This window comes from Delphinus delphis, chromosome 19 (assembly GCF_949987515.2).
Source record: "Delphinus delphis chromosome 19, mDelDel1.2, whole genome shotgun sequence".
NCBI classification, from domain to species: domain Eukaryota; kingdom Metazoa; phylum Chordata; class Mammalia; order Artiodactyla; family Delphinidae; genus Delphinus; species Delphinus delphis.
The window spans coordinates 23,487,830-23,515,796 of record NC_082701.1 but is presented as its reverse complement, the minus strand read 5'-3'; the positions used below and the strand labels follow the sequence as shown (position 1 = coordinate 23,515,796).

General features: G+C 46.7%; 1 protein-coding gene across 1 annotated transcript; it reads left to right on the top strand.

Annotated features, from left to right (window-relative positions):
• Positions 1–14: 14 nt before the first annotated feature.
• Positions 15–26,140, top strand: TTLL6 (tubulin tyrosine ligase like 6). The gene is made up of 12 exons (XM_059996846.1): positions 15–113; positions 251–381; positions 1,875–2,031; positions 2,807–2,950; positions 3,551–3,636; positions 8,277–8,502; positions 9,819–9,994; positions 11,292–11,480; positions 12,158–12,335; positions 13,289–13,570; positions 25,025–25,394; positions 25,872–26,140. Exons 1-12 carry the CDS (start codon positions 93–95, stop codon positions 26,138–26,140), a joined length of 2,229 nt encoding a protein of 742 aa, XP_059852829.1. The 5' UTR covers positions 15–92.
• Positions 26,141–27,967: the final 1,827 nt, after the last annotated feature.

The window sequence follows — 27,967 nt, the reverse complement described above, 5'->3', positions numbered from 1 at the left end:
GGGCTGCCCAACAGTATGGCCTTCGAGAGGGAGGGGAAAACGACGACTGGACTCTCTACTGGACTGACTACTCGGTGTCGCTGGGGCGGGTGATGGAAATCAAAAGTTACCAGGTATCTGGGTCAGAGCCGGTCCTCTGTGTAAGCGTGGCATCTACCCCGTGGAGCCCCAGTCTTATGACTGTCCCCAGGGGGAGCTCATGGGTACTCCCATGGGCCCCCTTGTTCACGACTTCCGGCTTCCTTTGCAGAAAATCAATCACTTCCCAGGGATGACTGAAATCTGCCGCAAGGACTTGCTGGCCAGGAATATGAGCCGCATGTTAAAGATATTCCCAAAAGATTTCCACTTTTTCCCTAGGACCTGGTGTCTTCCTGCTGAGTGAGTGCCCACCTGCGCCCCTTTCTCCACTCCCCACCGCCAGTTTACATTTTCCACTTGCCCCCGAGTCCCTGGTTGCTACTTTCCCTTCCCATAGGGTCTCCCATCTCTCTCTCCTCTTCAGGAAGAGAAGGAATAAAGGGTGTGTCCAAGGTTGAGAAAACACAAGGCTCTGCCTATACAATTAGATGACATTTAGGGGCTGGGTGCCTGGAGCCTGTGCCTGCAGTTGGGATGAGAATTTGTTCTGACCTTGAAAGCTGTTGATTTTGAACTTGTTCCAGCCTTTTCACTGTGCACTTTCGGAATTTTTAAGGCCCTCGAGCATTTCTGGAGGGAGTGAGGTAATCGTTAGCACCCAGGTTAGGAGCAGGGAGGGACACCTAACCTCTGACCCATGGCAGTGCCGTGGATGGCATTCAGCCTTTTCCCATCTCTGGTCTCACTATATCCACCTGGAAAATGGACATCCATTCCTGGTACCTAAAATACTCTGGACCACATCACGAGAAGCAGGAGGAATGTGAGATGATGTGAGCATGACCTGGGTACAGTCTGGTGTTTGGGACGAGGTGGGGGAGTAGAGAAGCATTGCCATCAGAATTATACTTACTCACAAAGGCCCCCCAGGAATCCCACGCTCCCGTCTCCCCCCAGTGCTTTCCCAAACCAAGCGCCCCAGGGTTCTCAGCCTTTCCTAACTTGTCTGGAACAATTTGCAGAGCTTAGCAGCAACTTCAGAGAAAATGTGTTTGCCATCGGGTTGACAGGCGTCTCCAGATTTCATGGCCACTGAGGGACATTGCAGTCATGTGACTTCTCCAATGCTCCTTTGAGTTAAAATGCAAAACAAGAAGTATAGCAAGCCTGAGATTTATAACCCTTTAAGTTGGTTTCTTTCTTCTGAATATACCTTCTTCAAACTACATTCAAAGATAGTACTTGCCCTGTCACGCTCTAACTGGAGTGGAGGTGTTACAGAGGAAAGGCTGAAGCCCAGAGCAGGGGAAGAGACTGATGGATCCAAAGTCACATCATTTGTCAGGGCCTGAGTCAGATTCAGAACTTCACACCTCTTGTCTGCAAACTCAGAGAGCCGAAGCGCTCGGATCACAGTTACCTTTGTGGGGTGTGGGGTGTGCGGCGTGGACCGGCACCGTGCCCGCATCATGTCATGTGTGAGATAGCTGTCATTGTCTTCATTGTGTAGATGATGGAACTGAGGCTTAGAGAGGTCAAGTCCTGGTAAAGGGCTACACCGCTGGTGAGTGCTGTTGCCGGGGCTGAAATCCAGGTCTGAATTCCCTCCAGAGCCCATCTTCTCTCCACTGTGTGTGCTCGACTGCCTCTCCTATAACCAGATCTCTGGGCGTCTGTCTGTCAACTCCAGGGCTTTTGTCACTTTTTTCTTTTTTTTTTAAATAAAGAGCTAGCCTTCATTTTCACTGATCCCCCCGCTAAAGGTGTCTCTCATTCTCTTCCTGCTCTGGTAGCTGGGGAGATTTGCAGAACTACAGCAGGTCAAGAAAAAATAAGGTGTACATCTGTAAGCCGGATTCGGGCTGCCAGGGCAGAGGTATATTCATCACCCGGACAGTGAAAGAAATCAAACCAGGGGAGGATATGATCTGTCAACTCTATATCTCAAAGGTACTTCCTCCTCGTGATTATTTATTTATCATCCACGGCAACCTCAGGCTGTAGCTCCGCTGGACTGGTTGTGAAAAGAGGGAAGGGAGGGTGGGGTGGGGGTGGAGCCAAGTCCTGCCTTGGACTTGGTCGGACCAAGCCTTCTGACCAGAGACGCGACATGTGCCTGGGCCAGAGCGCCCTTGCCCTTGCACTCTTGTCGATTGGTCTGGCGCTGCCATGCTGGTCCCTTGCCTCTAACAGACGGCAGCTGGGAGAGCCCCTTGGGTCTGTGGAGGCCCCACCTCCTTTGGGAGAGGGAAGTAGCCCTGGAGAGAGCATGGTAACCAGCTGTCCATGACTGGAGGTATAGCCCTTTACAGGGAGGGAGCCTTCTAGAAGATGCTTAGGAGACCTGGCTGGCATTGCAATCAATACTGCAACTGCAGGGAGAACTCTGGCAGAAGTGCGACGGTAGCAAGCCCTGCGTGGTGGCAACGTGGCCTTCATCACAGGCCTTTTTCATGTTATTTTGTCTTGTTGCCAGGAAAGCTCTTGGATTGCGGTTACTCATGCCATTTGACAGATGAGGAAACTGAGGCCTGGTGTGGTTAGTGGCTTGCACAAGGTCACATAGCCTAAATCCCCTTGTCCCCCTCCCCAACCCCAGCCCAGCCTGGCCTCTGTAACGCAGGTAACACTGGAGCTGAAGCCATGAAAACAAGACAGGGCGCTAATGGGCTTCAAGTCGGGGTTTCTCCTCTGACGCCGTGTGTCTTCTGTTCTCTCCTCCCAGCCCTTTATCATCGACGGGTTCAAGTTTGACCTGAGGATTTACGTGCTCATGACATCCTGTGACCCTCTCAGGATTTTTGTGTACAATGAAGGACTGGCGCGCTTCGCCACCACCTCCTACTCCCGCCCCTGCCCAGACAACCTGGTGAGCTCGGGGACACGCCCCCTCCCCTCCTCTCTTAGCTGGTAAAAATTCCTAGTTGCCCCTACATTCTCAAGGCATGGTGGATGTGGTTGTCACTTGCTGAACTGTGGTTTACTATGTGCCAGGGTGTATCTGTTCTTTCGTTTAGCCCTCCCAAAAGCCCTCAGAGATAGGGATTATCATCTCCAGTTTACAGATAAGGAAATTAAAATCCAGTTATAAGGGACTTGTCCGAGGTCACAGAGCTAGGAAGAGATGAGGTGGGGACTCGTGGCCTGACTGCAAAGCCACAATTCCGTGGTGCTCAAGGAAAGAAGGATGTGGGCAAGGCCCCAGCCCTCCCCCAACATCCCCAGGCCCTCAGGGCTCCTGAAGTCCCCCCTCAGCACAGCGCCACCCAACCTCAGGAGTGGGAGTTTCTTATGCTCCAGGCTGTAGGATACGCCTTCTTACTTCCTCTGTTTTGCCAGTGTAAGTAAGCCCTAAGACGCCCCCTTTCTTTTCCATCTCTTTAAGCTCCAGGGGCCATGGAAGGGCACAGAGAGGAAGTGGAAGGCTGCCCTTCCTCCTGACCCCACACACTTGTGTCTCTTTCCCCAGGACGATATCTGCATGCACCTGACTAATTATTCCATTAATAAGCACAGTTCCAATTTCCTTCGAGATGCTCACTCTGGCAGCAAGAGGTAAGGAAGCGGCTTCCCTTCTCTTTTCTTTCCCTGCTGGGCTCCGAGCTGCTCTCTGAGATTCTATCCAAACCCTGTCGGTCCCCATCAGTGTTTCCATCTTGGGTCACATGGTGTCAGAAAATATTTCTTTGCCTCTAAGCCCAGAACAGACTCCTTAGTCTCTGTCCTCTGGCTGTTAATCATTAAAAGAAGGCCACATCATAAACCCTAGGAGGTTGGGAGGAGGAGAGATAAACACGAACTGTTTCCTCAGCAGGATACACACACACACACCGAAACATACTCTTATTACAGTTGGCCCTTCTGACATTTCTAGACCAACAGATATTTATCGATTGCTGGTCTGACACCAGAGAAGGACCTGCCAGGCCTGTGGTTCCCTGGGGTGTTGCTCCAACAGAGATTCTCAAGTGATGTGTCGCGATGCCCCTGCTCTTTCTCTTGCATCAGACTTAAAGGACTGATAAACAGGCAGTCTGTTTGGCTTCAGAGCATCAGAGAAGCACAGGAAATTTCATGACTCCCTTGGTAGCAGAGTTCCAAAAAGCAAATGGAAAATCACTAGGTTAAGCCTGCTGGAAGGGGATGTGTTGGGCTGCCAGGAGGCGATCTCCCCCTTGTCGGAGGGCGCTGGCCACCTGACTTTGCCCACAGCTCCCACACTTCCTCTTTGCCCACCTGGTCTGTGGGCACCCTCTGGCCGCCTGCGCGGTTGCATGTTGAACATCGGGGCTCGGTGAGGCCTGGTTTCCAGTCCCCGCTCTGACCCACGCCAGCTGAGTCAGCTGGAGCAAGTCCCTTCACCTCTCTGAGCTTCCATTTCTTGGTCTGTAGAATAGGGCAGTGAGACGCCCTGCCCTGCCCACCTCGTAGGGTCACTCTGAGACTCAAGTGACCTGTGACAGAGCACAGATATTGCTTGTAGTTACTGTGATTTCTCCTTCGTCTAAAGGCATGTCATCAAAGGGCCCTCATCTCCCTCCTCTTACGAGAATGGACACCCCACTAACAGGCCTTGGGCCCTCAGGCTGTGATGGGGGGGCGTGTTATGTGGCGCCAGGGCTAAGGTGAGGGTGTGGAGTATTGTTCTGCTACCCTAATTCCCCCTCCCCCCTTCCCCTTCCTTCTCCTCGCCTCACTCACGGGGCCTGGCCTCATCCCTCTTCTCCATCCTCCCTCCTGCTGGAGCTGTCGGCTGCCCCCCTTCCCCTGCCCCTGCATTACCCCCCACCTGTCCCCCTGCGGTGCTCCAGGCGCATCTCTCCTCAGCTGCACCTGGATGTCTCCCCGTTGCTTCCAGCTCAGCATTTCCCAATGTCACGTGTTCTCTCACATCACTTCCACCTCAGCAGTCCAAGCTTCCCCCTCTCTAACTTCTAACCCGCAGGACTGGAGAGTTTGGTGTCATCTTAGATGTTTCCTTTTCCAGCATGTCATTGAATTCTGAAGTTTCCTCCTTCAAATGTCCCTCCATCCCTTCCTTTCCACCACACGTAGCCTCAGCCTCATCCTCGACAGCCGCACGGCCTCCTCACTCTTCTTAGCCCCAGCCGCCTCTGCTTAACCTTTCTGTACCTCCGGTTTCTCCTCTCTAAAATGACGCAATAAGGAATTCCCAGGCAGTCCAGTGGTTAGGACTCTGCAATTCCACTGCAGGGGGCCCAGGTTTGATCCCTGGTCGGGGAGCACGGCCCAAAAATAAATAAATAAAATGAATCCCGGCTGGCCAGCCTCACAAATATGCCGTAAGGACCTACTGAGATGATGGGTATGAATAGGCCTCAAAAACAATACCCCCTATGCAAGTGGGTGCTGTTATTATCACACATTCCGTATACTCATTACTTCTGCTCTCAGGTAACCAGTGTGGCTCCCAGGTGCCTAGAGCATCCAATTCAAACTCCTCTGCTTGCTGTATGCTTTGACCAGACCCCATTTCCCACTATTATTATTACTACATTAATAGTTACCATTTTATTTGTTGAGCGCTTCCTGTCTGCCAGGCACTGCTCTAAGAAATTTACATTCCTCAACCTATTTAATCCTCATAACAACACTATAAAGTTGGCGTGATATGATCACCCCGATTTTGCATATTGGGGAACAGGTGTAAAAAGGTTAAGAAACTTGCCCAAGTTCGCACAGCTGGGAAGTGGCAGAGCTGGAATTAACCCTGGAGTCTGTGCCCTTAACCACTAGCGGTACTGCCGGTGCCACCCGCTCCGTGGTGTTCTCCCAGGACACTCTTTTGCTCATTTTTGATACACAGGCCTTGCTCATTCCCACCTCTCTGCCTTTGCTCAGCTCCAACTGAAAACATGGGAGAACATCCTTGAAGGCCCTTTTGTCAAACTGAGCTTCCGTGTTGCCTTCTCTGACCTGGTTCTAGGTGCTGGTTCAGCTATATAACCACTGCAGTGTGGGTGAAACCCATCTTCTCTGTGGGCCTCTGATTCCTCACCTGTCAGATGAGAGGACTGGCTTCCATCTCTAAGGACAAGCCTATGGAATCCGAGTCTAACCACCCCCAGTAACCTCTCTGTCTCTGGACTCCCACCACCCTCACGGTCAGCATCAGCTGTAGCCCGTAACTTCTCTGTGCTTGGGGCACATGTTTTCCTTGTGTCCCCAATGGTACTTAAGTTCCTTGATGGTTAGAATGGTGCCCTGGCCTTCTAGGTGCCTCCCATGTTGCGGGGCAGAGTCCTTGCCTTTTCTCCCTCCTGTTTGCTTTCACCTTTCCTCATCTCCCTCTTCCCCATCTTTTGAGACAATCTGCTTCTCCTACTAGCCCATCCCCTACCTCAAATTCCCCCCTCCCTAGCCTGAGGCCAGCTGTACCGGCAGTAAACCCCTGCCAGGCTGCAAACTCAGTAGGAGCAATGAAGAAGAAGAGAAACTGGAAACCTGGCAGGCCTCTGGGGCAGAGACCGGGTCCTCTTCGTCTTTCAGGGTGCCTGGCACATAGCTGGTGTGTTCAATTGAATGGACTAGCCACTGGCCGTTATGAAATTGCACAATTATGTGTATTCATTGTGATGTGCCTGAGTCATCGAGAAGAGGTTATGTTATGATTCATAACGTCTGTTATAAGAAGGTAGAGGTGTGTATAATCTACTCTGGGAACATTTATTTTCCAGTTAGGCAAATTAAACACTTTTTTTTTTTTTTGCACTTGAAAGGGTTGCTTTCAAGCGATCTGGAAAATTCATGTACGTGCAACACTCCGTCCTTGACAATGGCGGGTAGAAAAGGTGTGCCTCTATATTGAGTGGCCTCTGTCCATCTGTCGTGATATAGATGCCTCTTTGGTTGTCTCATGTGTGTGCTGACTCCTCAGATGGCCCTCAGGCTTCCCAGAAGAGAAGTGCTGGTTTCTTGGGATCCCCTCATTGCATGAGTTTTGCACACACAGCAGGTCCTTAGCAAATGTGCATTGGCTCCATTGACGGGAGTCCATCTAGCTCTTTGGATGGCCCGGGTGAGCTGTGTTTCCTGTCTTCTCATCCTTCTCTTTGTTCTTCACTCCCCCGCATCGCCCGTATTTCCTCCTCCAATATTTCCACTTCCCACTTTGACTCTCTGTGCACACCTGTGTGCGTGTGAGGGGGTGTCTGTCCCCGCCATTGGGACCTGTCAGATTCGCCCTGTCTCTGTACTGCCCAGCTCAGAGCTGACCGGAGCATTTCCTCAGATGTTTCCTCACAAACCTCTCCTCATGGGGTAGATATCCTCTGATTTCTGTGATAGGGTGACCAGCCATCTAGGTTTGCCTGTGACTGAGGGGTTTCCTGGGATGTGGGACTTTCAGCTCTAAAATCAGACTGTCTGGTTTGCCCTGGGACAGTTGGTAACCCTATCTGTTGAGATGCCCTGGGGTTTCCTTTCCCCTCTGGTCAGCCCTTTAGGGGGTAAACAATGAACAAAATTTCTGTGTCTTTAGCATCCCCAGAATCCCCTCAGATAGCTGAGGTGGAACCCAGGTATCGGTGGCCTTCAAAGCCTCCCTAAGTGCTTCTAATGAACACCACAGGCTGAGAAACCATTGCCTCCAAAGCAAAACCATGATGTAGGGTGTTTTTTTTTGCGGTACGCGGGCCTCTCACTGCTGTGGCCTCTCCCGTTGCAGAGCACAGGCTCTGGACGCGCAGGCTCAGCGGCCATGGCTCACGGTCCTAGCTGCTCCGCGGCACGTGGGATCTTCCCAGACTGGGGCACGAACCCGTGTCCCCTGCATCAGCAGGCGGACTCTCAACCACTGTGCCACCACGGAAGCCCGTAGGGTGTGTTTTTAAAAAATTTTTTATTCATCCATTCAGCTTTCACCTGGGATACCGAATGCCTGCCCCAGCCCACAGGTGCTTTCTATGTTACAGTGAAAGTGCCCAGGCCAGGGCTTACATGTCAGTATATCTCTGCCCACTCCAGGACGGTGGAGGCTTGAGGAGTACGGCCCTGCGGCTCCTGCAAGGTCCTCCTGAGCCGACACAGCCCTGGTATGACCCTGGCTCCTGGGTGTCCCTCTCCACTGGCTTTGGGGCCTTATCTTCTCCAGAAGTTTCTGGTTTCCAGCATGCCATGGCCTTAGATGACCAGAGGTGGGCTGCCCTGCCTCATGGCCCGTGGGTCCCTTCCAGGAAGCTCTCCACCTTCAACGTGTACATGGAGAGCCACGGCTACAACGTGGGGCAGATCTGGAGAGAGATCGAGGACATCATCATCAAGACGCTCATCTCGGCTCACCCCATGATCAAGCATAACTACCACGCCTGCTTCCGCAATCACACACTCAACAGCGCCTGCTTTGAAATCCTGGGCTTCGACATTTTGCTGGATCACAAACTCAAGCCCTGGCTGCTGGAGGTGCGGGCTTGGGGCGAGGGGTGAAACTGACGCCTGTTACCAGGGTGAACCGGCCGGGCCCATCCTTCCGCCCTCCCGCTCAGCCAGGATGTTGTAATCCACTTCCCAAGCCACTGCCCCCCAGAGGCGCTTGCTGCCTGGGGCTTCTCCCTTTGCTGAAAAGTGGCCACCAGAGGGAGGTAGACGGCCGGGAATTAGAGAATTCCTTGTGCCTTCTCGAGGTCCACCCAGACTTAGAAGCTCTGATCTCAGACCCAGAGTGATTCTGAAGACAGCTCTACCTTTCATAACAGAGTCATCTCCCAGAAAGGGGTGGTTCTTCACCAAAGCTGGGTGGAGGATGTTCAAGATCAGACAGGAGCCACCAGGCTTGGTTCTCAGGGGCCTGGACCACTCAGTCCCAAGCACCAACGGAGAGCGGCCCGGTGTCTGTGGGCACGGGAATGGGTGGGGAGCCACTCAGTGAGTTTCTTGCCTCCCCCAGACCCATGGGGTGGTGGGAAGAGGAGGAAGAGAAGCTCCTGGGTGGCCTCCTCTCTTCCCGATTGGACCTGTGCAAGCAGCCCTTTCCCGTGGCCACTCAGGGTGCACGCCGGGAGTGGGGGTGGGAGTGGGGCTGCGGTACAAATCAGAGGTGCTGGTGACAGCTGCCAGTGACACAGCGTCAGCCCTCAGAGCGCAAGACCCAGATTTACAGATCAGATTCCTGGGGCCTTGCCTTTCCTCCATTCCCAGCCCTTATTCCCAAGTGTGGCTGGGAAGGAGAATATGGCCGTTTGGAGCTCTCACCCGAAGAGCAGAATAAGCCACCAGGAGCAGGCCTTCAGAAACTGCTGGAAACCTTCAAATGTCACACAGTGCCTCTGAACAACGCAGACTCTTCTGTGGGCAGAAATGAGTCCTCTCTGTCCTCCCACCAGTCTCCCTGTCAACCCCGGTCAGGATCCCATATGCATCACTCCCTCCCCACCTCCCAGCCTGGCCCCTTCCATCTACTCTCTGGGATGCACAGTGCACGGGACGGGGCACACGCACACCAGGTGGAGGGGAAACCAAAGACAGCCCCCCCCCGCCCCCTGCCGTGCTTCTCAGGAAGACAGGACTAAAATGAAAGCTAGTTAAACTGGAGGGGGTTCCGCTTCCTCCTTTCTTCACTGTGGCTCCAGTCTAGACCCTCTCTCCCTCTCCTTTCCACTCATCTTCGTAGCCAGGGCCCCGACCGAGGTGGGCTCGGGTGGTTCCCTGGAGGGGCCGTCCCGCCTCACGCCCTGCTTGCACCCTGCCCAGCCTCCCCAGCTGCCGTCTTGCCCTCACAGGTCAACCACTCTCCGAGCTTCTCCACTGACTCCTGGTTGGATAAAGAGGTAAAGGACAGTCTGCTGTATGACACTTTGGTCCTGATCAACCTGAGAAGCTGTGACAAAAAGAAAGTCTTGGAGGAGGAGAGACAACGGGCGCAGTTCCTGCAGCAGTGTCGTTCTCGGGAGACCAGGTACAGTAATGGGTCAATTCTAACAAATGATAATCCTGTTTGGAAAATTAATATATATTGGCAGGATGTGGCAGTTTGAACAGTTTTACTGTGGCTATTCCTTTGTTCCTAAAAATAGGAGATTAAGTTATAGACATAAATACCTGTGATGGATATGAGTTCATTAATATCATATGAAGATCCAGGGATTACCAATTCAAAAGCAAAACCATTTATCTATACAAAAAGGAAGATTTGTCCATCCTCCCCTTGCCACTGTGTGGGCAGGAGCCTCTGTCGCCCTGCTCCCTGCTGGGTAGCATTTACCTTTTAACAGAGGCCTTCCTCTGTAGAGTGAGAAAGAAGACAGGAGCCTGGCCAAGGAGTGGCTTTGTTGCTTTTCAGATCCCACGGTGGCCCGCTGCCCCCCGCATGAGCAGAGCCAGCCTGATCCTTCGGGACTGAGCTTCTGGAACCGGGGCATGGCATCTCGGTTTGGATGGCACTGTGTTTCTCAGAGCGTGTTCACGTGCACTGTCTTCCCTGGAAGGGGGATGGGTAGGCGGTAGCATGGGGTATTGTATGGTCCTAATTTTGGAGCTAAGAAGACCAAGACTCTGGAAGGAGAACTGCCTTGTACAGGTCACCTCGCTGGTCAGTGGCAGGTCTGGACACCGAGCCCGCTGGGTGGGCTGCCTTCCATTAAACTCCTGGAGAAGGAGGCAGCGTCAGCTAAGGGGCGGCCAGGGCCCTTCTCTGGATCAGTCTCCTCGTCATGACTTGGCCCTGGGTGGCTCAGGGGCTCCTGGTTTCCCTGCTGTAAAAGGGGCTTATCGTTCCTCGCTCCCTGACCTCCACCTCCCCGGGGGGCTGTGAGGAAGAGTGAGATCATCACAGCTCATAAAAGCTCATCAGGCTCATCCACGAAGCCCTCAAATTTAGCAAAACACAAGCTGTCAGTTCGCCAGAGAAGGGTAGCAGGGGCTGTGATTGGGAAGATGGTGACAGTCTGCCTCAGAACAAAGCCAAGGGGGAAATAGGCTCTACTTGTAACGGGAGAGAATTTGGTGAGCTGTCAGGAAGACCGTTCCAACCAGCTCTCAGTACCCTGTGACACTTGCTGTCCCGGGAAGGCTAGAATCTCCTTTCAGGGAAACGTTCACGCGTTCATTTATTTAGGAAATACTGACTGACCACTGTCGCGTGCAAGGCCTCCGTCTGGCCCTAGATGACATCCGTGTCCTTGGAAAGGCCATGTCCTCTCCAAGCTGGGTCCCAGGAAACCCTAACTGCAGCCCTGTGTTCTGCTTCCCAACAGGAAGGAGGAAGTCAAGGGCTTTCAGGCCGTGCTTCTAGAGAAAACTGAGAAGTATGAAAAGGAAAACTGCGGAGGCTTCCGCCTGATTTATCCCAGTGTGAATTCGGAGAAGTATGAGAAGTTTTTCCAGGACAACAACTCCCTCTTCCAGAATACAGTTGCCTCCAGGGCTCGGGAGATGTATGCCCGGTAGGAAGGCTCCTGGGGCTAGGGGAGCAGGGTGTTGGGGGAAGAGGGGTTTGCCTGACCTGAGGGGTAACCTTGGGGCAGCCTTGAAGTTGCTTTGGTCTCGCAAGGACCAGGAATCGTAAGATTCTTTGGTGTGGGATGTTGTTAAGTGGATATGGGGCTGTTTCTAGAAACTCACCCATGAGACAGGCACCCCCACCCCACTCCAGCATGCCCAGCCCCTCAGGGCTGCCTCCTGGATTCATGCAGGTGTCAAATCTAAGGACCGGAAGGGACTCATCCCATTCGGTCCATTCCCCGCCCTCCACCTCATTTCATGGAGCAGAAAAAGGATCGTACAGCAGATAACAACAGAAGAGGCTCTAGAACCCCTGTCTCCTGAGTCATGTGACTGAGTTATTTCCGTCACATCATTGGCCAGAGAGGCCCAGCATATGAAGGGGTCCAACGTGGGAGCCCCTAACTTTAGCGTCCTACCGAGACCTTCTTCCCAGCACCTGCCAGCTGTGGGATCTGGCCTACTGGGAAGTGAGGAGAGCGGTGGGGTGTGGTGAGTGGGGTGCAGCCCACCACTCCACTCTATGAGGTGGGCAGGGCAGGGTGTCTCATTGCCCTCAAGGAGAGTGTCCACATTCCCAGCCCATCCCTAACCTACATGACTGTTCCTCACTGGGCAGGCAGCTGATCCAGGAGCTGAGACTGAAACAGGAGAAAATATCCTTCCAAACGAAAGATAAGAGGGTGGAAATGCAGGGGGAATCAGCAGGCGAGCGAGTGAGAGGCAAGAGCACGCAGCACTGGCGACAGAAACAAAGGCAGGAGTCCAAGACCGCCACCAGCCCGGCCTCCAAACAAGTAAACCTGGATGGGAGGGGAGCGTGCATGCCCAGCGCCCTTCCCTGGCTGGGGCCAGTCCAGGGGGGGGTGCTGAGGAGCCCGCTACTGAGATCTCAGGCACACTGAAGGAATGGGGCCGCATGGAGAGCTGGGCCCCGGGAGGGGAGCCCGGAGGCCTTCAGAGGATCCCTCCATCCAGGCAGAGAGGACTCTCACTGGTCTGCCCTTCTTCCTTCAGCTGGAGTAAAAGCAGCTGGGAGGCTGAGCACCATCCCCATGTAGGGAGTAGGCTCTAAGACTACCTGTGGTCATGGTCCCCAACTCTAGTTTGGGTTGGAATGCTCCCCTCCAGCAGGCCAGGGGCACAGCTGAGAGAGGAGGCCACAGGGAAAAGCTTCTGGGAGGCAGGACCTCAGAACACGACATGGGGTGACTGAACACAGCTGGTGCTTCCAGCCTGCTCTCTGCTCAAAGTGTGGACCAGCCTCTAGGCTGGGGCCAGCTATCCAGTTGTCCTATCATCTGAATCTCTGGATCCCCTGCTTCTCTGCCTAGCTCTCTCTTCTGGCTCCCTGGAAAGATTCATTGACTTTTCAGTCTATCTCCTTCTCAAAGACTTACCTGAAGGGACAGGTTTAGAGCAGGTTTTTATTTTTTAAAAAAATAAGTTTGTTAGGGTCATAGACCCTTCGAGAATCTGATAAAAAGCTATGGAATCTCTTGCCATAACGTATACAAAGATACAATTTTAAAACTGCAGTTTCAAGTGGCTCAAAGGCCCCGTGAAACCATCCGTGAGCCCTTTAGGGGTCCTTGAACCCCAGGTTAAGAGCCCCCGATTAGAGAGACTTTGATTCTGATTGCTTTCCTCTCCTCCTCATCTCCTTTGCACCTACCCTCGGGGGCAGATGATCTGGAAGTGGACAGAGCTGGGTTCCCATGGGCTATACGTTTGGTTTCCTCCTTCCCAGTACCTCCAGCCATTGACACTAGAGTCCTGCACACCCGACTTGCTGTCGAGCATCAGAGACACAAAGAAAAATGAGACAGACAGCAGCCTCGAGCAGGAGGCCCCCAGGGAGGAGGCTGGCCCTGCTCCCCATGAGCCTACATCTGCGAGGCCTTACAGCTCTATTACTGACTTGAGGAATTCAAGCCTCCTCAGCTGCTCCAGGCCAGAGCTCAGTAAACCCGTCTCCGGAATCAAGGAAGCCAAGTCCACCTCTGCAGTGAACACAGTCACCAGCACTGTGGTAAGTAGAGCAGTCTGCCTTCCCTGAGGACCGAACTGGTGGTGGGGTGGGGTGGGGGGTGAGGTAGGAGTCTGGCTTTCTGGTCCCTTCTCTGCACGTACTATGGCCCTTTGAGTAAGCCACTTACCCTCTCTGGGCCTCGATTTCCCCACTTGTGAAGCCCAAGTTGTGGAATGGCATACTGTTAGGAGTCTAGACCTATACCTTTAGGGCTTTTAGAAAGGCCGTCTTATGCATCCCCTCTTTTGGGCAGGTTGCCACCTGTTGTGTTAGTTTCTGTAGGGCCGCTGTAACAAATTACCATAAAGTTGGTGGCTTGAAGCACGAATCTATTCTCTCACCGTTCTGGAGGCTAGAGATCTGAAAACAAGGTGCTGGCAGGACCACGCTCCATGTGAGGGCTCTCTAGGGAGGATCCTTCCTTGCTTCTTGCTAGATTCTGGTGGTTGCTGGCAATCCCTGGCATTCCTTGGCTTGTGGCAGCATAACTCCAATCCCTGCCCCTGTCATCACACAGACTTCTTCCTGTGCTTCTCCTCTGTGTTTCTTCACGTGGCTTTATAAGGACACCAGTCATTGGATTTAGGGCTCACCCTAATCCAATATGAGCTTATTTTAACTTGAGATCTGCAAAGATCCTATTTCCAAATAAGGTCACCTTCTGAGGCTGTGGGTGTCCATGAATTTTCGGGGGGATATTGTTGAACCCAGTCCACGACCTAAACAGTGTTTTTCAAACTCCATTGTTGTACGGACACCTTTTGAAGGAAAGAAAGCTCTTTTAGATTCCAATTGTAAACTTAAATTATTTGTATAAATATATGCAAGTATATTGCATATATTTATATGCAAGTATATTGCATATATTTATATGCAGATATAAAGTCTTTACACATATATAGCTCTTATGCAACTGCAAAACAAAACAAGTAGCACCAATAAAATTTGCATAAGATATTAATTTAATATGACAGTTGATTTTCTATTTTTCTGGAAACTAAGTTGCCACCTGAATGTAGTACCAACAACGCTAACACAGGTTCTCTTGTGTTCATCATACCTAGGCCCACCAAGAGCTATGTGATGACTCTACTATAACTACTGGAAAATCTTCCGCGTTGTTGGGTATTTGCTTGGTCCAAATGCAGTGCAGAGTAGTGCGATGTTTTTCAAATTTCTAACCATAGCCCATAGTAGAAATTCATTTTATTTCATAGTCCATCACATACACACACATACAACTGGAGAAAATTTTCTAAAACGGTGCTTAGCCACACTGCATATAGTGACTCATTCTTTTTTTTTTTTTTTTTTTTGCGGTACGTGGGCCTCTCACTGCTGCGGCCTCTCCCATTGCGGAGCACAGGCTCCGGACGCGCAGGCTAAGCGGCCATGGCTCACGGGCCCAGCCGCTCCGCGGCATGTGGGATCTTCCCAGACCGGGGCACGAACCCGTGTGCCCTGCATCGGCAGGCCGACTCTCAACCACTGCGCCGCCAGGGAAACCCTCATTCTATTCTTTTAAAAATACCCGTTACATGGGCTTCCCTGGTGGCACAGTGGTTGAGAGTCTGCCTGTCGGTCCAGGGGACACGGGTTCTAGCCCTGGTCTGAAAAGATCCCACATGCCACGGAGCAACTGGGCCCGTGAGCCACAACTGCTGAGCCTGCGCGTCTGGAGCCTGTGCTCTGCAACAAGAGAGGCCGCGACAGTGAGAGGCCCGCGCACCGCGATGAAGAGTGGCCCCCGCTCGTCACAACTAGAGAAAGCCCTCGCACAGAAACGAAGACCCAACACAGCCAATCAATCAATCAATAGAAATGCTGTAGAATTATTTAAAAAAAAAATACCATTACAGTCCACTAAGTTAATTTCCTGACCTACTGGTAGGTTTGCAACCGTGGTTTGATAAACACCGTTACAAGAGTATGCTTTGGAGCTTCATCACGTTGGATTTGGCAATGATTTCTTGGATATGACACCAACCCCACAGGCGACAGAAGCAAAAGTAGATAAGTGGGACTACATCAGACTTAAACAGTCAACAAAATGAAAAGGCAACCTGTGGAATGGGAGAAAACGTTTGCAAACCATATATCTGATAAGGGGTTAATATCCAGAATATATAAAGAACTCTTACAACTCACAATGACAACAACAACAAAACAACCCGATAAAAAATGGGTAGAGGCGGGCTTCCCTGGTGGCGCAGTGGTTGAGAGTCCACCTGCCGATGCAGGGGACACGGGTTCGTGCCCCCGTCCGGGAAGATCCCACATGCCGCGGAGAGGCTGGGCCCGTGAGCCATGGCCGCTTAGCCTGCGCGTCCGGAGCCTGTGCTTCGCAACGGGAGAGGCCACAACAGTGAGAGGCCCGCGTACTGAAAAAAAAAAAAAAAAAAAGGGTAGAGGCTTAAATAGACATTTCTCCAAAGTGAAAACAGCCAGTCACAAAAAGACGGATACTGCATGATTCCACCTATATGAGGCATCTAGAGTAGTCAAACTCTTAGAAACAAAAGGTAGAAGGGTGGTTGCCAGGGGCTGTGGAGAGGCAGAAACAAAAGGATGTTTAATGGGTATAAGTTTCAGTTTTGCAAGTTAAAAAGGTTCTAGATATGTGTTGCACAACAGTGTGCATAGAGTTAACACTACTATACTGTACACTTAAAAATGGTTATGATGGTAAGTTTTACATGATGTGGGTTTATGTGAACCACAGCTACTGAAGCCTGCGTGCCTAGAGCCTGTGCTCCGCAACAAGAGAAGCCACCGCCAGGAGAAGCCCACACACCACAACTAGGGAAAGCCCGCGTGCGGCAACGAAGACCCAACACAGCCAAAAATAAATAAAATTTTAAAATAATAATAATGAGTAAAGAGTATACTTTGGGGAATCTGGCTGCCACTGTTTAGATCCTGGGGTCTCCTTTTATTATATGTATGACTCCCATCTAGTCACTCTAATCTGCCTAAGCCTCAGTTTCCCCATCTAAAAAATGGTGTTTTCATAATAGTACCTACCAGCGGATCATCGTGAGGAGTAAACGAAAGGAGCCAAGAAAGTGGATCCACGAGTGGTGTTTATCACACAGGAGTCAGTACGCATTAGCTATTATTTTAATATAACTACTTCTTAAGACTGCCCTTGTTCTTTTTGCATTAACTTAAGGCTTAAAGCAGTACTATTGAACACTAAAGAGATTAAAAAAATAAGGCAGCTAACAACAATTCATTCTTTTTTTTCTTTTTTGGATTTCATGTTGATTTAATCAAAATCATTGGTTCAGGATGTTGTATCATACTTGGTTCATTCAAAGCCTTTGACTGGTTTGTTTATTTACTTGTCCCTTTATCCCTATGCTCACCTCCCATTCATCTATCCACCATCTTTTGTTAGTTTGTTTCCTTGTAAAGAAGGGATTTCTAACTTTTTTTATAATCTTTATTTTGTAATTTTTATTTAAAAAAAATTTTGGGTCACGCTGTGTGGCATGCAGGATCTTAGTTTTCCGAGCAGGGAATCTAACCCGCGCCCCCTGCAGTGGAAGCACGGAGTCTTAACCACTGGACCACCAGGGAAGTCCCAAGAAGGGATTTTTTTAAATACATGCATTTAAAATCTGTTTAAATGTGATTGGGTTATTTATCTCATTCTATGTCCTATTTTTTTTCTTATTGAGCCCCACTTTTTTTTCTAAAATCTTAACTGTACAATTCTGACAAATAAATACACCTGTGTAATCCATATCCCTATCACAATATAGAACTTTCTGATATTTCCCCAAAGTTCCCTCCTGCCCATTCCTAGGCAATTGCCCTCCTGCTCCCTGCATCTCTCCTCAAGGCATCCACTATCCTGACTCTGACTTTTTCCATCTTAGAGTAGTTTTGCCTATTCTAGAATTTTGTGCAAATGGAATAATATAGTATGTATTCTTTTGAGTCTGACTTCTTTAGTTCAGTATTATATCTGTGAGATCCATTCATGTTGTTGGGTGTATCAGTTGTTTGTTCTTCTTTATTGCTGAATTGTGTTCCATTGTACAAATACACTGCAGGGTTTTTTTTTATCATTCTCCTGTTGATGGACATTTGGGTTTTCCCGGTTTTTATTCTTTTATTGCTATTGTAATTAAAGCTCTTATGAACGTTCCTGTACAAGTCTTTTTGTGGACATAGTTTTCATTTCTCTTGGATAATTACCTAGAAGAAGGATTACTAGGTCAAAGGGTAGATCTATGTATAACTTTATAAGAAACTCCAAAGTCTTTATTTAAAGTGATTGTATCTTTTGTACATTTCAGCCAACAATGAATGAAAGTACCAATTGCTCCACATTTGTTAACATTTGGTGCTATCTGTCTTTTAAATTTTAGCCACTCTAATGACTATGCTGTGATTTCTTATTGCGGTTTTAATTTGCATTTCTCTGATGATTAAGCATGTCAAGCACTTTGTCAAATGCTTATTGGTCATTCTTGTATGTTTCTTTATGGAGAGTCTGTTCAAGTTTTTGCCTTCCTCCCTTTTAAGAAATGGGATTATTTATGTTTTTACTGTTGTGTTGTAGGAATGCTTTATATAGTCTGGAAACTTACCTATTCTTTTTCTTGATAGTGTTTTTTGATTAGTGAAAAAACTTAATTTTGACGAAGCTTATCAATTTTTCTTTTATGGTTTTTGCTTTCTGTGTCCTATATAAGAAATTTTCATGCACTCTCAGGTCACAAAGATATTCTCCTAGGTTTTTTCTAAAAGCTTTATAGCTTTAGCTTTGTGTATAGTTCCATGATCTGTTTCAAATTAACTTTTGAGTGTGCTAGGTGATGGGCACTAGGATTTTTTCCCCATATGCACATCTAGTTACTACACTATTTATTGAAAGACTTTCCTTTCTCATTGAATTGCTTGGGTGCCTTATAAATTCTAGTAAGGATTTTTGTTGTTGATTCTGTAGGATTTTCAACAAACAAGTATGTCATCTTCAAATAAAGATGGGTTTTACTTCCTTCTTTCCAATCTTTATGCCTTTTATTTCTTTTTCTTACCTTATTGCCTGGCTGGGATTTCTAGTACAGTGTTGAACAGGAGTGGAGAGAACAGATATCCTTGCCCTGTTTCCAGTCTTAAAGGGGAAACATTCCAGTCTTTTATCATTAAGTATGGTGTTAGCTGTAGGGTTTTTGTAGATATTCTTTACTAGGTTGAAGATGTTCGCTTCTATTCCTAGTTTGCTGAGAGTTGTTTTTAATCATGAATGGATAATGAATTTTGTCAAGTGCTTTTTCGGTATCAGTTGATAGTATCATATAGTTTTTCTACTTTAGACTGTTAATATGGTGGATTACATTGATTATTATTATTTTTTTTTTTTGGCCGCACCTCGTGACGTGCAGGATCTTAGTTTGTGGATCGGGGATCAAACCCATGCGCCCTGCAGTGAAAGCACAGAGGACTGCCAGGGAAGTCCCATCATTGATTAATTTTTGATCTTTAGCCAGTCTTACATTCCTGGAATAAACCCCACTTAACCATGATGTATTGTTCTTTTTATGCATTGCTGGATTCAACTTAATAATGTTTTGTTGAGGATTTTTTTTTTTTTTTTTGCGGTATGCGGGCCTCTCACTGTTGTGGCCTCTCCCGTTGCGGAGCACAGGCTCCGGACGCGCAGGCTCAGCGGCCATGGCTCAGGGGCCCAGCCGCTCTGCGGCATGTGGGATCTTCCCGGACCGGGGCACAAACCCGTGTCCCCTGCATCGGCAGGTGGACTCTCAACCACTGCGCCACCAGGGAAGCCCTGTTGAGGATTTTTATGTCTGTGTTCATAAAAGATGTTAGTTTATAAGGTTTTATTTCTTCTTTTACTTTTTTTCTTTTTTTTTTTTTTTTGGTCTGTTAGCTCCATAAAATAAATTGGGAAGTGTTCCCTCCTCTTCTGTTTTCTGGAAGAGATAGTGTAGAATTGTCATTATTTCTTATTTAAATATTCAGTTAGAGTTCTCCAGTAAAATTATCTTGGCCTGGAGATTTCTTTTCTGGAATATTTTAAACTACAGTTCAATTTCTTTAATGTTATGTATTTTATTTTGAGTGAGTTTTGGTGGTTTGTGGTTTTTGAGGTATCGGTCCAATTTATCTAAGTTGTTGGATTTATATGTGAAGAGTTGTTTATAGTACGTCCCTATTATCCTTGTAATGTCTGCAGAGTTTGTAGTGATACCCTCTCTTTCATTCCTGATATGGGTAATTTGTTTGTTCTTTCACTCTCTTTTTTTTCTTGGTAAGTGTTGCTAGGAGTTTATCAGTTAATTCTTTTCGAAAAACTGGGTTTTTGTTTCATTTTTTTTTCTATTATTTTCCAATTTTTTATTTCACTGATTTCTGCCCTTATTAATACTTATGTTCTGCTTGCTTTGGATTATTTTTCTTTTCTTTTTTCTAATTTCTTACAGGGGAAGCTTAGAATGTTGATTAAGACCTTCTTCCCTAATATAAACATTTAATGCTATAAATTCCTAAGAACAACTTTAGCTAGATACCACAAATTTTGATATGTTTTCATTTTCATTTAGTCCAAAATATTTTATAATTTCACTTGAGATTTTCTTTATGACCCATGGGTTATTTAGAAATGTAGGGTTTTTTTAATTTAAAAAATTTTATTTTTATTGAAGTATAGTTGCTGTACAATATTATATAAATTACAGGTATACAATATAGTGATTCACAGTTTTTAAAGGTTATACTCCATTTATTTTATGTAAAATATTGGCTTTATTCCCCATGTTGTGCAATATATCCTTGTAGCTTATTTTGTACCTAATAGTTTGTACTTCTTAATCCCCTACCCCTATATTGCCCCTCACCCCTTCCCTCTCCCCACTGGTAGCCACTAGTTTATTCACTATATCTGTGAATCTGCTTCTTTTTTTTTATATCCACTAGTGGGTTGTATTTTTTAGAGTCTACATATGAGTGATATCGTACAGTATTTGTCTTTCTCTGTCTGACTTATTTCACTTAGCCGAATGTCCTCTAAGTCCATCCATGTTACTGCAAGTGGCAAAATTTCGTTTTTTATAGCTAAGTAATATTCCATTGTAAATATAGACCACATCTTCTTTATCCATTCGTCTGTTGATGATGGATACTTAGGTTGCTTCCATATCTTGGCAATTGAGAAATGTGTTGTTTAATTTTCAGTTGTTGGGAGATTTTCCTGGTGTTTTTCTGTTGCTGCTTTCTACTTTAATTCCATATCGTCAGAGAACATACTTTATATGATTTCAGTTCTTTTAAATTTGTTAGAGTTTATGTTATAACTCAGAATATGGTCTCTTTTGGAGAATGTTTCACGTGCACTTCAGAAGAATGTCTATTTTCCTGCTGTTGCGTAGTGAGTCAATTAGATCTGTTTGGTTGCTGATGTCGTTCAGTCCTTCTATATTCTTATTAATTTTCTGTACACTTAGTTCTGTTAATCACTGAGTTCTATTAATTACCGAAACCCACCTCAGGATTTCATCATGGACATGGGGGTACAGAGAGCGGAGAAAAGAAAAGACGAAAAAAAGGTCTTTGAGCCACAGCTATAGGGCTTCTCGTAGAGCTTTCTCTGTCTACTCCCCAGTAGCCACTTTTGAGTTTTGAGTTGCCTTGAGTTCAGGTCAGAGGATACTGGAGGAAAAACAGTAGACTCACTGCTCTCTTGCTGGTACTTTAAATTCTCATCTTCCTCAATCTGCCTGCTACTGTTTACTTTTCAGAATTGTCGGATAGCTACTCTATGCATGCATTCTGTGCAGGTTTTATAGGAACAGTCAGTGGGAGAGACAGATGCAGTATGCTTAATCCATCTCAGCTAGAACCAAGACTACTGTCCCTTCTCATTGTTTCAAATTTCCTTATCCCTTTGATGTCTGCATGATCCGTAGTGATATCCCCTCTTTCATGGATGATAAAAGCAATTTGTTTCCTCTTTTTTTAATCTTGATCTTACTATGGGCTTATCCATTTTATTAAGTAAAGAACCAGCTTTAAGCTTTGTTAATTTTCTCTATGGTTTATTTTCTATTTCATTGCTTTCCAGTATTATCTTTATTACTTCCTTTTTATTCTACTAGCTTTTAGTTTAATTCGGTCACCATTTTCCAGCCTTTTAAAGTAGAAAGTTAGATTATTTATTGTAAGCCTTTCTTCCTTTCTAATATGTGTTTAGCACTATAAATTTCCCTGTAAACACTAGTTTATCTGCATATGTTGCATTTTTATTATCATTGTTTGAAATATTTCCTAATTTCCTTGTGATTTCATTTTTGTTCCATGGGTGATCTAGAAGTATATTGTTTAATTTTTTAATATTTAGGGATTTTCTAGATATCTTATGGTTATTAATTTCTGATTTAATTCCTTTGCGATTAGTAGAAATGCTTTGTTAAAATTTATCAAGACTTATTTTACGGCCCAGCAAATGATTTATCTTGATGAATGTTTCATGTGCACTTGGAAAGAATGTGTGTTCTACAGTTGCTGAGTATAGTGTTCTGTGAATCAATTAGATCACGCTGGTTGACAGCGTCACTCAGATTTTCCATATCTAGACTGATTTAGTTTCTACTTTTTATATCAGTTGCTGAGAGATGGATGGTAACATCTCAACCCCAATTGTGGATTTGTGTATTTCTACCTTTTGTTCTGTCAGTTTTTGTTTCATGTGTTTTGAAGCTCTTTTATTAGGTACACATTTATAATTATTTTGTCTTTTTGATGTAGTGACCCTTTTATCATCATGAAATGATAAAATCTTCTTTATCCCAGGTAGTACTCCCTGTCCTAGAATTTATTTTGTTTGATATTAATATAACCACTCCAGCTGGTTGTGGTTAGTGTTTGCATGGTATATCTTTTTTAAAAACATTCTTTTAATTTCAACTCACTTTTCTCATTATATTTAAAGGATTTCTCTTATATACAGACATAAGTGGGTCTTGCTTTCTTATCCAGTGTGACAACATCTGCCTTATAATTGGAGTACTCCATTTTCATTTAATGTAGTTATTAATACAATTTAGGGCTGAAATTCTGTTTGTTTTCTATACATATTTTCTGTTTCTGCTTTTTCCCCGTGTTCCTCCTTTTCTGCTTTCTTTTGGATTAATCAAAAAGTGTTTGTTAGTTTTAATTTCTCCGTCATCTTTTTAGTTATAAGTTTTTGCCTTTTTGTGGGGGGTGTTATTCTATGGATTGCAATATTCATCTTCAGCTTGTCAGAATCTACTTAGAGGTAACGTTGTACTTAATTTTAAATATGGCAAACTTATTCTCTCTTTTGTACTAACATACACTACTAGTATTTATTGTAGTGCACATCTGTATACTGGTGATGAATTTTCTGTTTTTGTTTATCTGAAAATGTCTTTATTTAAAAGCCTTCATTTTGAAGGAGATTTTTGTTGGACCTAGAATTCTGGGTTAACATTATTCTTGAAGCACTTTCAAAATGCTGTTCCAGTTCTTCTGATCTTCTTCTTTTTCTTTTTTAATGAGAAATTAACTGTATTCATATCATTGTCCCATGTATGTAATGTGACATTTTTCTCTGGCTGCTCTCTTTACCTCTGAATTTCAGCAATTTGAAATGCAATATGATGTAGTTTTATTTGTATTTATCCTATTTAGGATTCTTGAGCTTGTTGGTTTTGTATATTGATGTCTTCCACCAAATTTGAGCAGTTTCTCTCCATTATGTCTTCATATATCTTTCCTGCCTTATTTTGTTCCTCTCTGTTGTATTTTCTGTCTCTATCAGGACTCTAGGTAGCTCATATAAATAGAATCATACAATATTTGTACTTCTGTGTCTGGTTTATTTCACTTAGAATAATGTGTTCAAAGTTCATTTATGTTGTAGCGTGTATCAGAATTTCCTTCCTTTTTGAGGCTAAATAATATTCCATTGTGTGTATACACCACATTTTTTTTTTTTTTTTTTTGCGGTATGCGGGCATCTCACCACTGTGGCCTCTCCCGTTGCGGAGCACAGGCTCCGGACGTGCAGGCTCAGCGGCCATGGCTCACGGGCCCAGCCGCTCCGCATCATGTGGGATCTTCCCGGATGGGGGCACGAACCCGTGTCCCCTGCATCGGCAGGCGGACTCTCAACCACTGCGCCACCAGGGAAGCCCATACACCACATTTTTTTTATCCATTCATTTTTTGGTGGACATTTGGGTTGTGTCCACTTTTGGCTATTGTGAATAATGTTGCTGGGAACCTTGGTGTACTTGTTTAAAAGGAGCAATCTAATAACTTATTTAGCATATATAGCTAGGAGCAGAATTGCTGGGTCACAGGATATTTGCAATCTTATCTAACCAAGTATTTCTAGATGGTTCACCAGAATGGCTGGACCAGCCTACATTCTCAACAGCAGTTCATGAGACACCCCCGCCCTTCCCACCAACACTGATATCCAGCTTTCTAATTTTTGCCAGTCTAATAGCTGTGAAGTAATACCTATTTCTCTGATTACCAGTCTCCAGGGTTTAAAATCTATCTCATGTTTAGAAAACCATAATTCAAAAAGAGTCATGTGCCAAAATGTTCATTGCAGCACTATTTACAATAGCCAGGACATGGAAGAAACCTAAGTGTCCATCAACAGATGAATGGATAAAGAAGATGTGGCACATATTTACAATGGAATATTACTCAGCCATAAAGAGAAACGAAATTGAGTTATTTGTAGTGAGGTGGATGGACCTAGAGTCTGTCATACAGAGTGAAGTAAGTCAGAAAGAGAAAAAAATACTGTATGCTAACACATATATATGGAATCTAAGAAAAAAAAAAAGGTCATGAAGAACCTAGGGGTAAGATGGGAATAAAGACACAGACCTACTAGAGAATGGACTTGAGGATATGGGGAGGGGGAAGGGTAAGCTGGGACAAAGTGAGAGAGTGGCATGGACATATATACACTACCAAACGTAAAATAGATAGCTAGTGGGAAGCAGCCGCATAGCACAGGGAGATCAGCTCGGTGGTTTGTGACCACCTAGAGGGGTGAGATAGGGAGGGTGGGAGGGAGGGAGACGCAAGAGGGAAGAGAGATGGGAACATACGTATATGTGTGACTGATTCACTTTGTTATAAAGCAGAAACTAACACACCATTGTAAAGCAATTATGCTCCAATAAAGATGTTAAAAATAATAATAATAAATAAAATTGATCTCATGTTTAAAGACCTTCAGAGGAAGCTCTGTGGACACTCCCCACCATCTTCTGCCCTAGTGTTTAACCAGTTCATGGTTAAGAAACTGTTCTAACCAAAATCTTTCTTGCTCCTCATGAACTCAGCTCTTCGTCTGTTTGTTTTAATTAAAAATGGCATAGGAGGGAGCCCTTTGCTTTCCACAATCTCATTTTGGACCATTTTCTTTTTCAGCCTCTAACCTCAGTAGAAACCTTCCCAGAATTCACCACCCAGGTCTCAGACACCCCCCAGTCTCTGCTAGGGGTGACCATGGAAACCAGCTCTGAGTGCAGTAGCTCAGAGATGGACAGGGGGGCCTCCTTCAAATGCAAGCAGCAGCAGATGCCTTGGCACCTCATCCAGGAAAAATTATCAAACAATTCTCTGCCTACGAAATCCCAGAGCTTCTCAAGGAGTCTGAACCCAAGCTGGACTTTGCTAAAGAATGGCATGAAGAAGCAGCATCCCGTGTCAGAGCTGTTCGCCAGGGTTCCACTGAGGGAGAAGCTGTCCTTGTTCCCAGCTCACTACAGCCCAAAGCTGGTGCTGAGTGACAAGTCACGTGAGTGCCAGTGTACAGGGATGTGCGAAGAGCTTAGGGGATGGAGAAACCAACAGAACCTGTCCTAATCTTGGGGAGTGCCCCATCTGAGGGGGGCTGTATTCCCTGCCTTCAGGGAGACCCCAGTCTGATGGTGGAGACATAGTTTTTGTTCTTAGGGAGTCTCTAGTCTTATTGGGAAAGCAAAACAATGATAAAAGTAGAGCTATGTCTAAGTACCCTCTTCAATCTTTCCTGTTCTCATTCAGATGAGGCCCACTCAACTGAGCCTGTACAAGTTGGGCGTGTTAAGTTTGAAAAAAAAAAAAAAAAAACAGGGAAGAGAAACTGTTTGGAGGAAAGGCACAGTGGCTGATTCTGATGCAGCAGCTTCCGCCAATTTTCAGTGGGAGACCCTAGTGGGAGGTGGCCTTCGCCAGGAATTTGTGCTGAGTCCAGCAGCACAGACGGATGATGCCAATGCCTTTGCCTTTCCAGAAAACCCCTTCCTGCCCCGGGAGTGCTGCTTCTGCGGCCGAAGCTCTGGCGAGAAGAAGCAACTGGATGTGCCCTCCCTCCTCCTCTTGCAGAATCCTCACAGCCATGCTGTTTCCCTGAAGGACCTGCTGGTGGTTGCCACTGCAGCCCGACTGGATCCGAGGCCTGGCAGAAGCCATACAGGTGCTGTGCGAGACCGGTGTACACAGGATCAGGAAGCGTACAGCCACTGCCTGACCTCTGGCCAAAGAGGATGTGAGAGGAACTAGGTAGGCCCACCCATATTCCCTTCATGTGTCTGGTGCACTGGCAGGCACTGTACATATACTTCTAGAACGTTGGGTAGGTAGGTGGACTGATAGATCCATAAATACATACAGGTAAGTAGACAATTGAGACTTAACCTCAGTCAAAATGTGACCCCCTTGCAATGTATATTTCTGCTATGACTGATCCGGCCCCGCTACTTTAGGTACTCTTAGCCTTGTCTTCCACTCATGGGTGAAATTGAGACAGTCGCTGATGTCGGTCCCGTAAGTAGAACCAGGCCAACCGTGAGGGGTTGATTTCCACACCTTTCGTGCTCTGCCAGCCTGGCCTAGGTCCAGGTCACTTGCCCTGAGAGCTGGCCCTGTGATGGAGCGTACTGAGGGCACGGAACACCAGGATGGTGGCGTCTGAGAAGATCTGGAAACAAAGACCCTTAAGCTTTGATTCCACTGTGTAAAAGGACCAAAGAGATAGCAAGGGAGCCCTCTGTCAGAAAGTTAGTGCTTCTAAAGGAAGGGGATATGTAAAAACTTAGGAGAACTCTACAACGTAGTATTGCCTGTGGTGGAGGGATCTGTGCTGCTCGGCGGATTATGGAAGGAGATACATTTTAATCACCTCCCTCACTCCTGCCAGCCACCTAAAGCAGACTGTGACCAGACAGTCTGCCCTGACCCCCTCGTGACCTGGAGCTCACACTGCAGAAGGGCTGGCGAGTGAACATCAGCCCATAGGGATCACTTTGGGTGCTCATAAAAATGCATATTCCAAGGCCTGCTCCTGGAAATTCTTATTCAGTAGGTCCTACTGGGGCCCAGGAATCTGCATTTTAAGAAGCTCCTCTAGGTGATTCTGTTGGTCCTCTTACCACCATCAGAGAAAAACTGGGCCTGGTGTTTCCCAAACTTCCCAGATGACATGAATCACATGGGGCTCCTTGTTAAGCCTGTCGTTTCCAAGGCCACACCTCTGGACATCCTGACACAAGAGATTTGGGACAGGCCACTGAGAATTTGCCTGTCAAGGAAGTATCTCAGGTGTGGTAGTGAACACTGTCCTGTGTTTAGACCCAGGTCTGGGCAGAGGAACCTGTGACGGCCAGGCCTGACCTGTGGGCCTGTGATAGGAACAAAACTCCCCAGTCCTGATGGGGCTCAAACCTACCCCCACTGTCTTCGGTTCGTAATTTTCCAGAATTTTAAGTTATTTATGCTCCTACTTTTAAAAAGGGGGATCATGTAGCAGATTACAATAAAAACTTGTATTTAATATGACTGTTAAAATGAAGTTATAATGATCAGAAGCCACACAGGGAAAGGGAAGAGAGAATTATATTGAAAGGATGTGATAAAGTGCTTCCCGTAATGACCATTGAATTTGGCTCTAGACAGAAAAAGCCAAACATAGCATTCTGTTTTGGACTTTGTGGTCTCCCCAGTCAGAATAGAGACTCCTTAAGGACATGGACTATGCCTCCACCATGGCACTGGGGTCTCTCTGAAGGCAGGGGCTTCATCCTCCCACCCCCACCCCACACTGAGCTCTTGGACATCCCTGTACACACTGGCACTCACATGACCGGTCACTCAGCATCAGCTCTGGGTTGTAGTGAGCTGGGAACAAGGACAGCTTCCCCCTCAGTGGAACCTTGGCGAACAGCTCTGACACGGGATGCTGCTTCTTCATGCCGTTCTTTAGCAAAGTCAGCTTGGGTTCAGATTCCATGAGAAGCTCTGGGATTTTGTAGGCAGAGAAGGTTTCGATATTTTCATATCGAAAATATGAGTAAAGATAAGTTTACTCATCTAGTAAATAGGTGATTCTTT

Excerpts from the sequence above, each read along its gene's own strand:
- TTLL6 (XM_059996846.1), top strand. The coding sequence starts at position 93 with ATGGAAATCAAAAGTTACCAG. Across the intron at positions 8,503-9,818 it reads TCAAGCCCTGGCTGCTGGAG|GTCAACCACTCTCCGAGCTT; the intron begins GTGCGGGCTTGG and ends TTGCCCTCACAG. Across the intron at positions 25,395-25,871 it reads GGTGCTGAGTGACAAGTCAC|AAAACCCCTTCCTGCCCCGG; the intron begins GTGAGTGCCAGT and ends TTGCCTTTCCAG.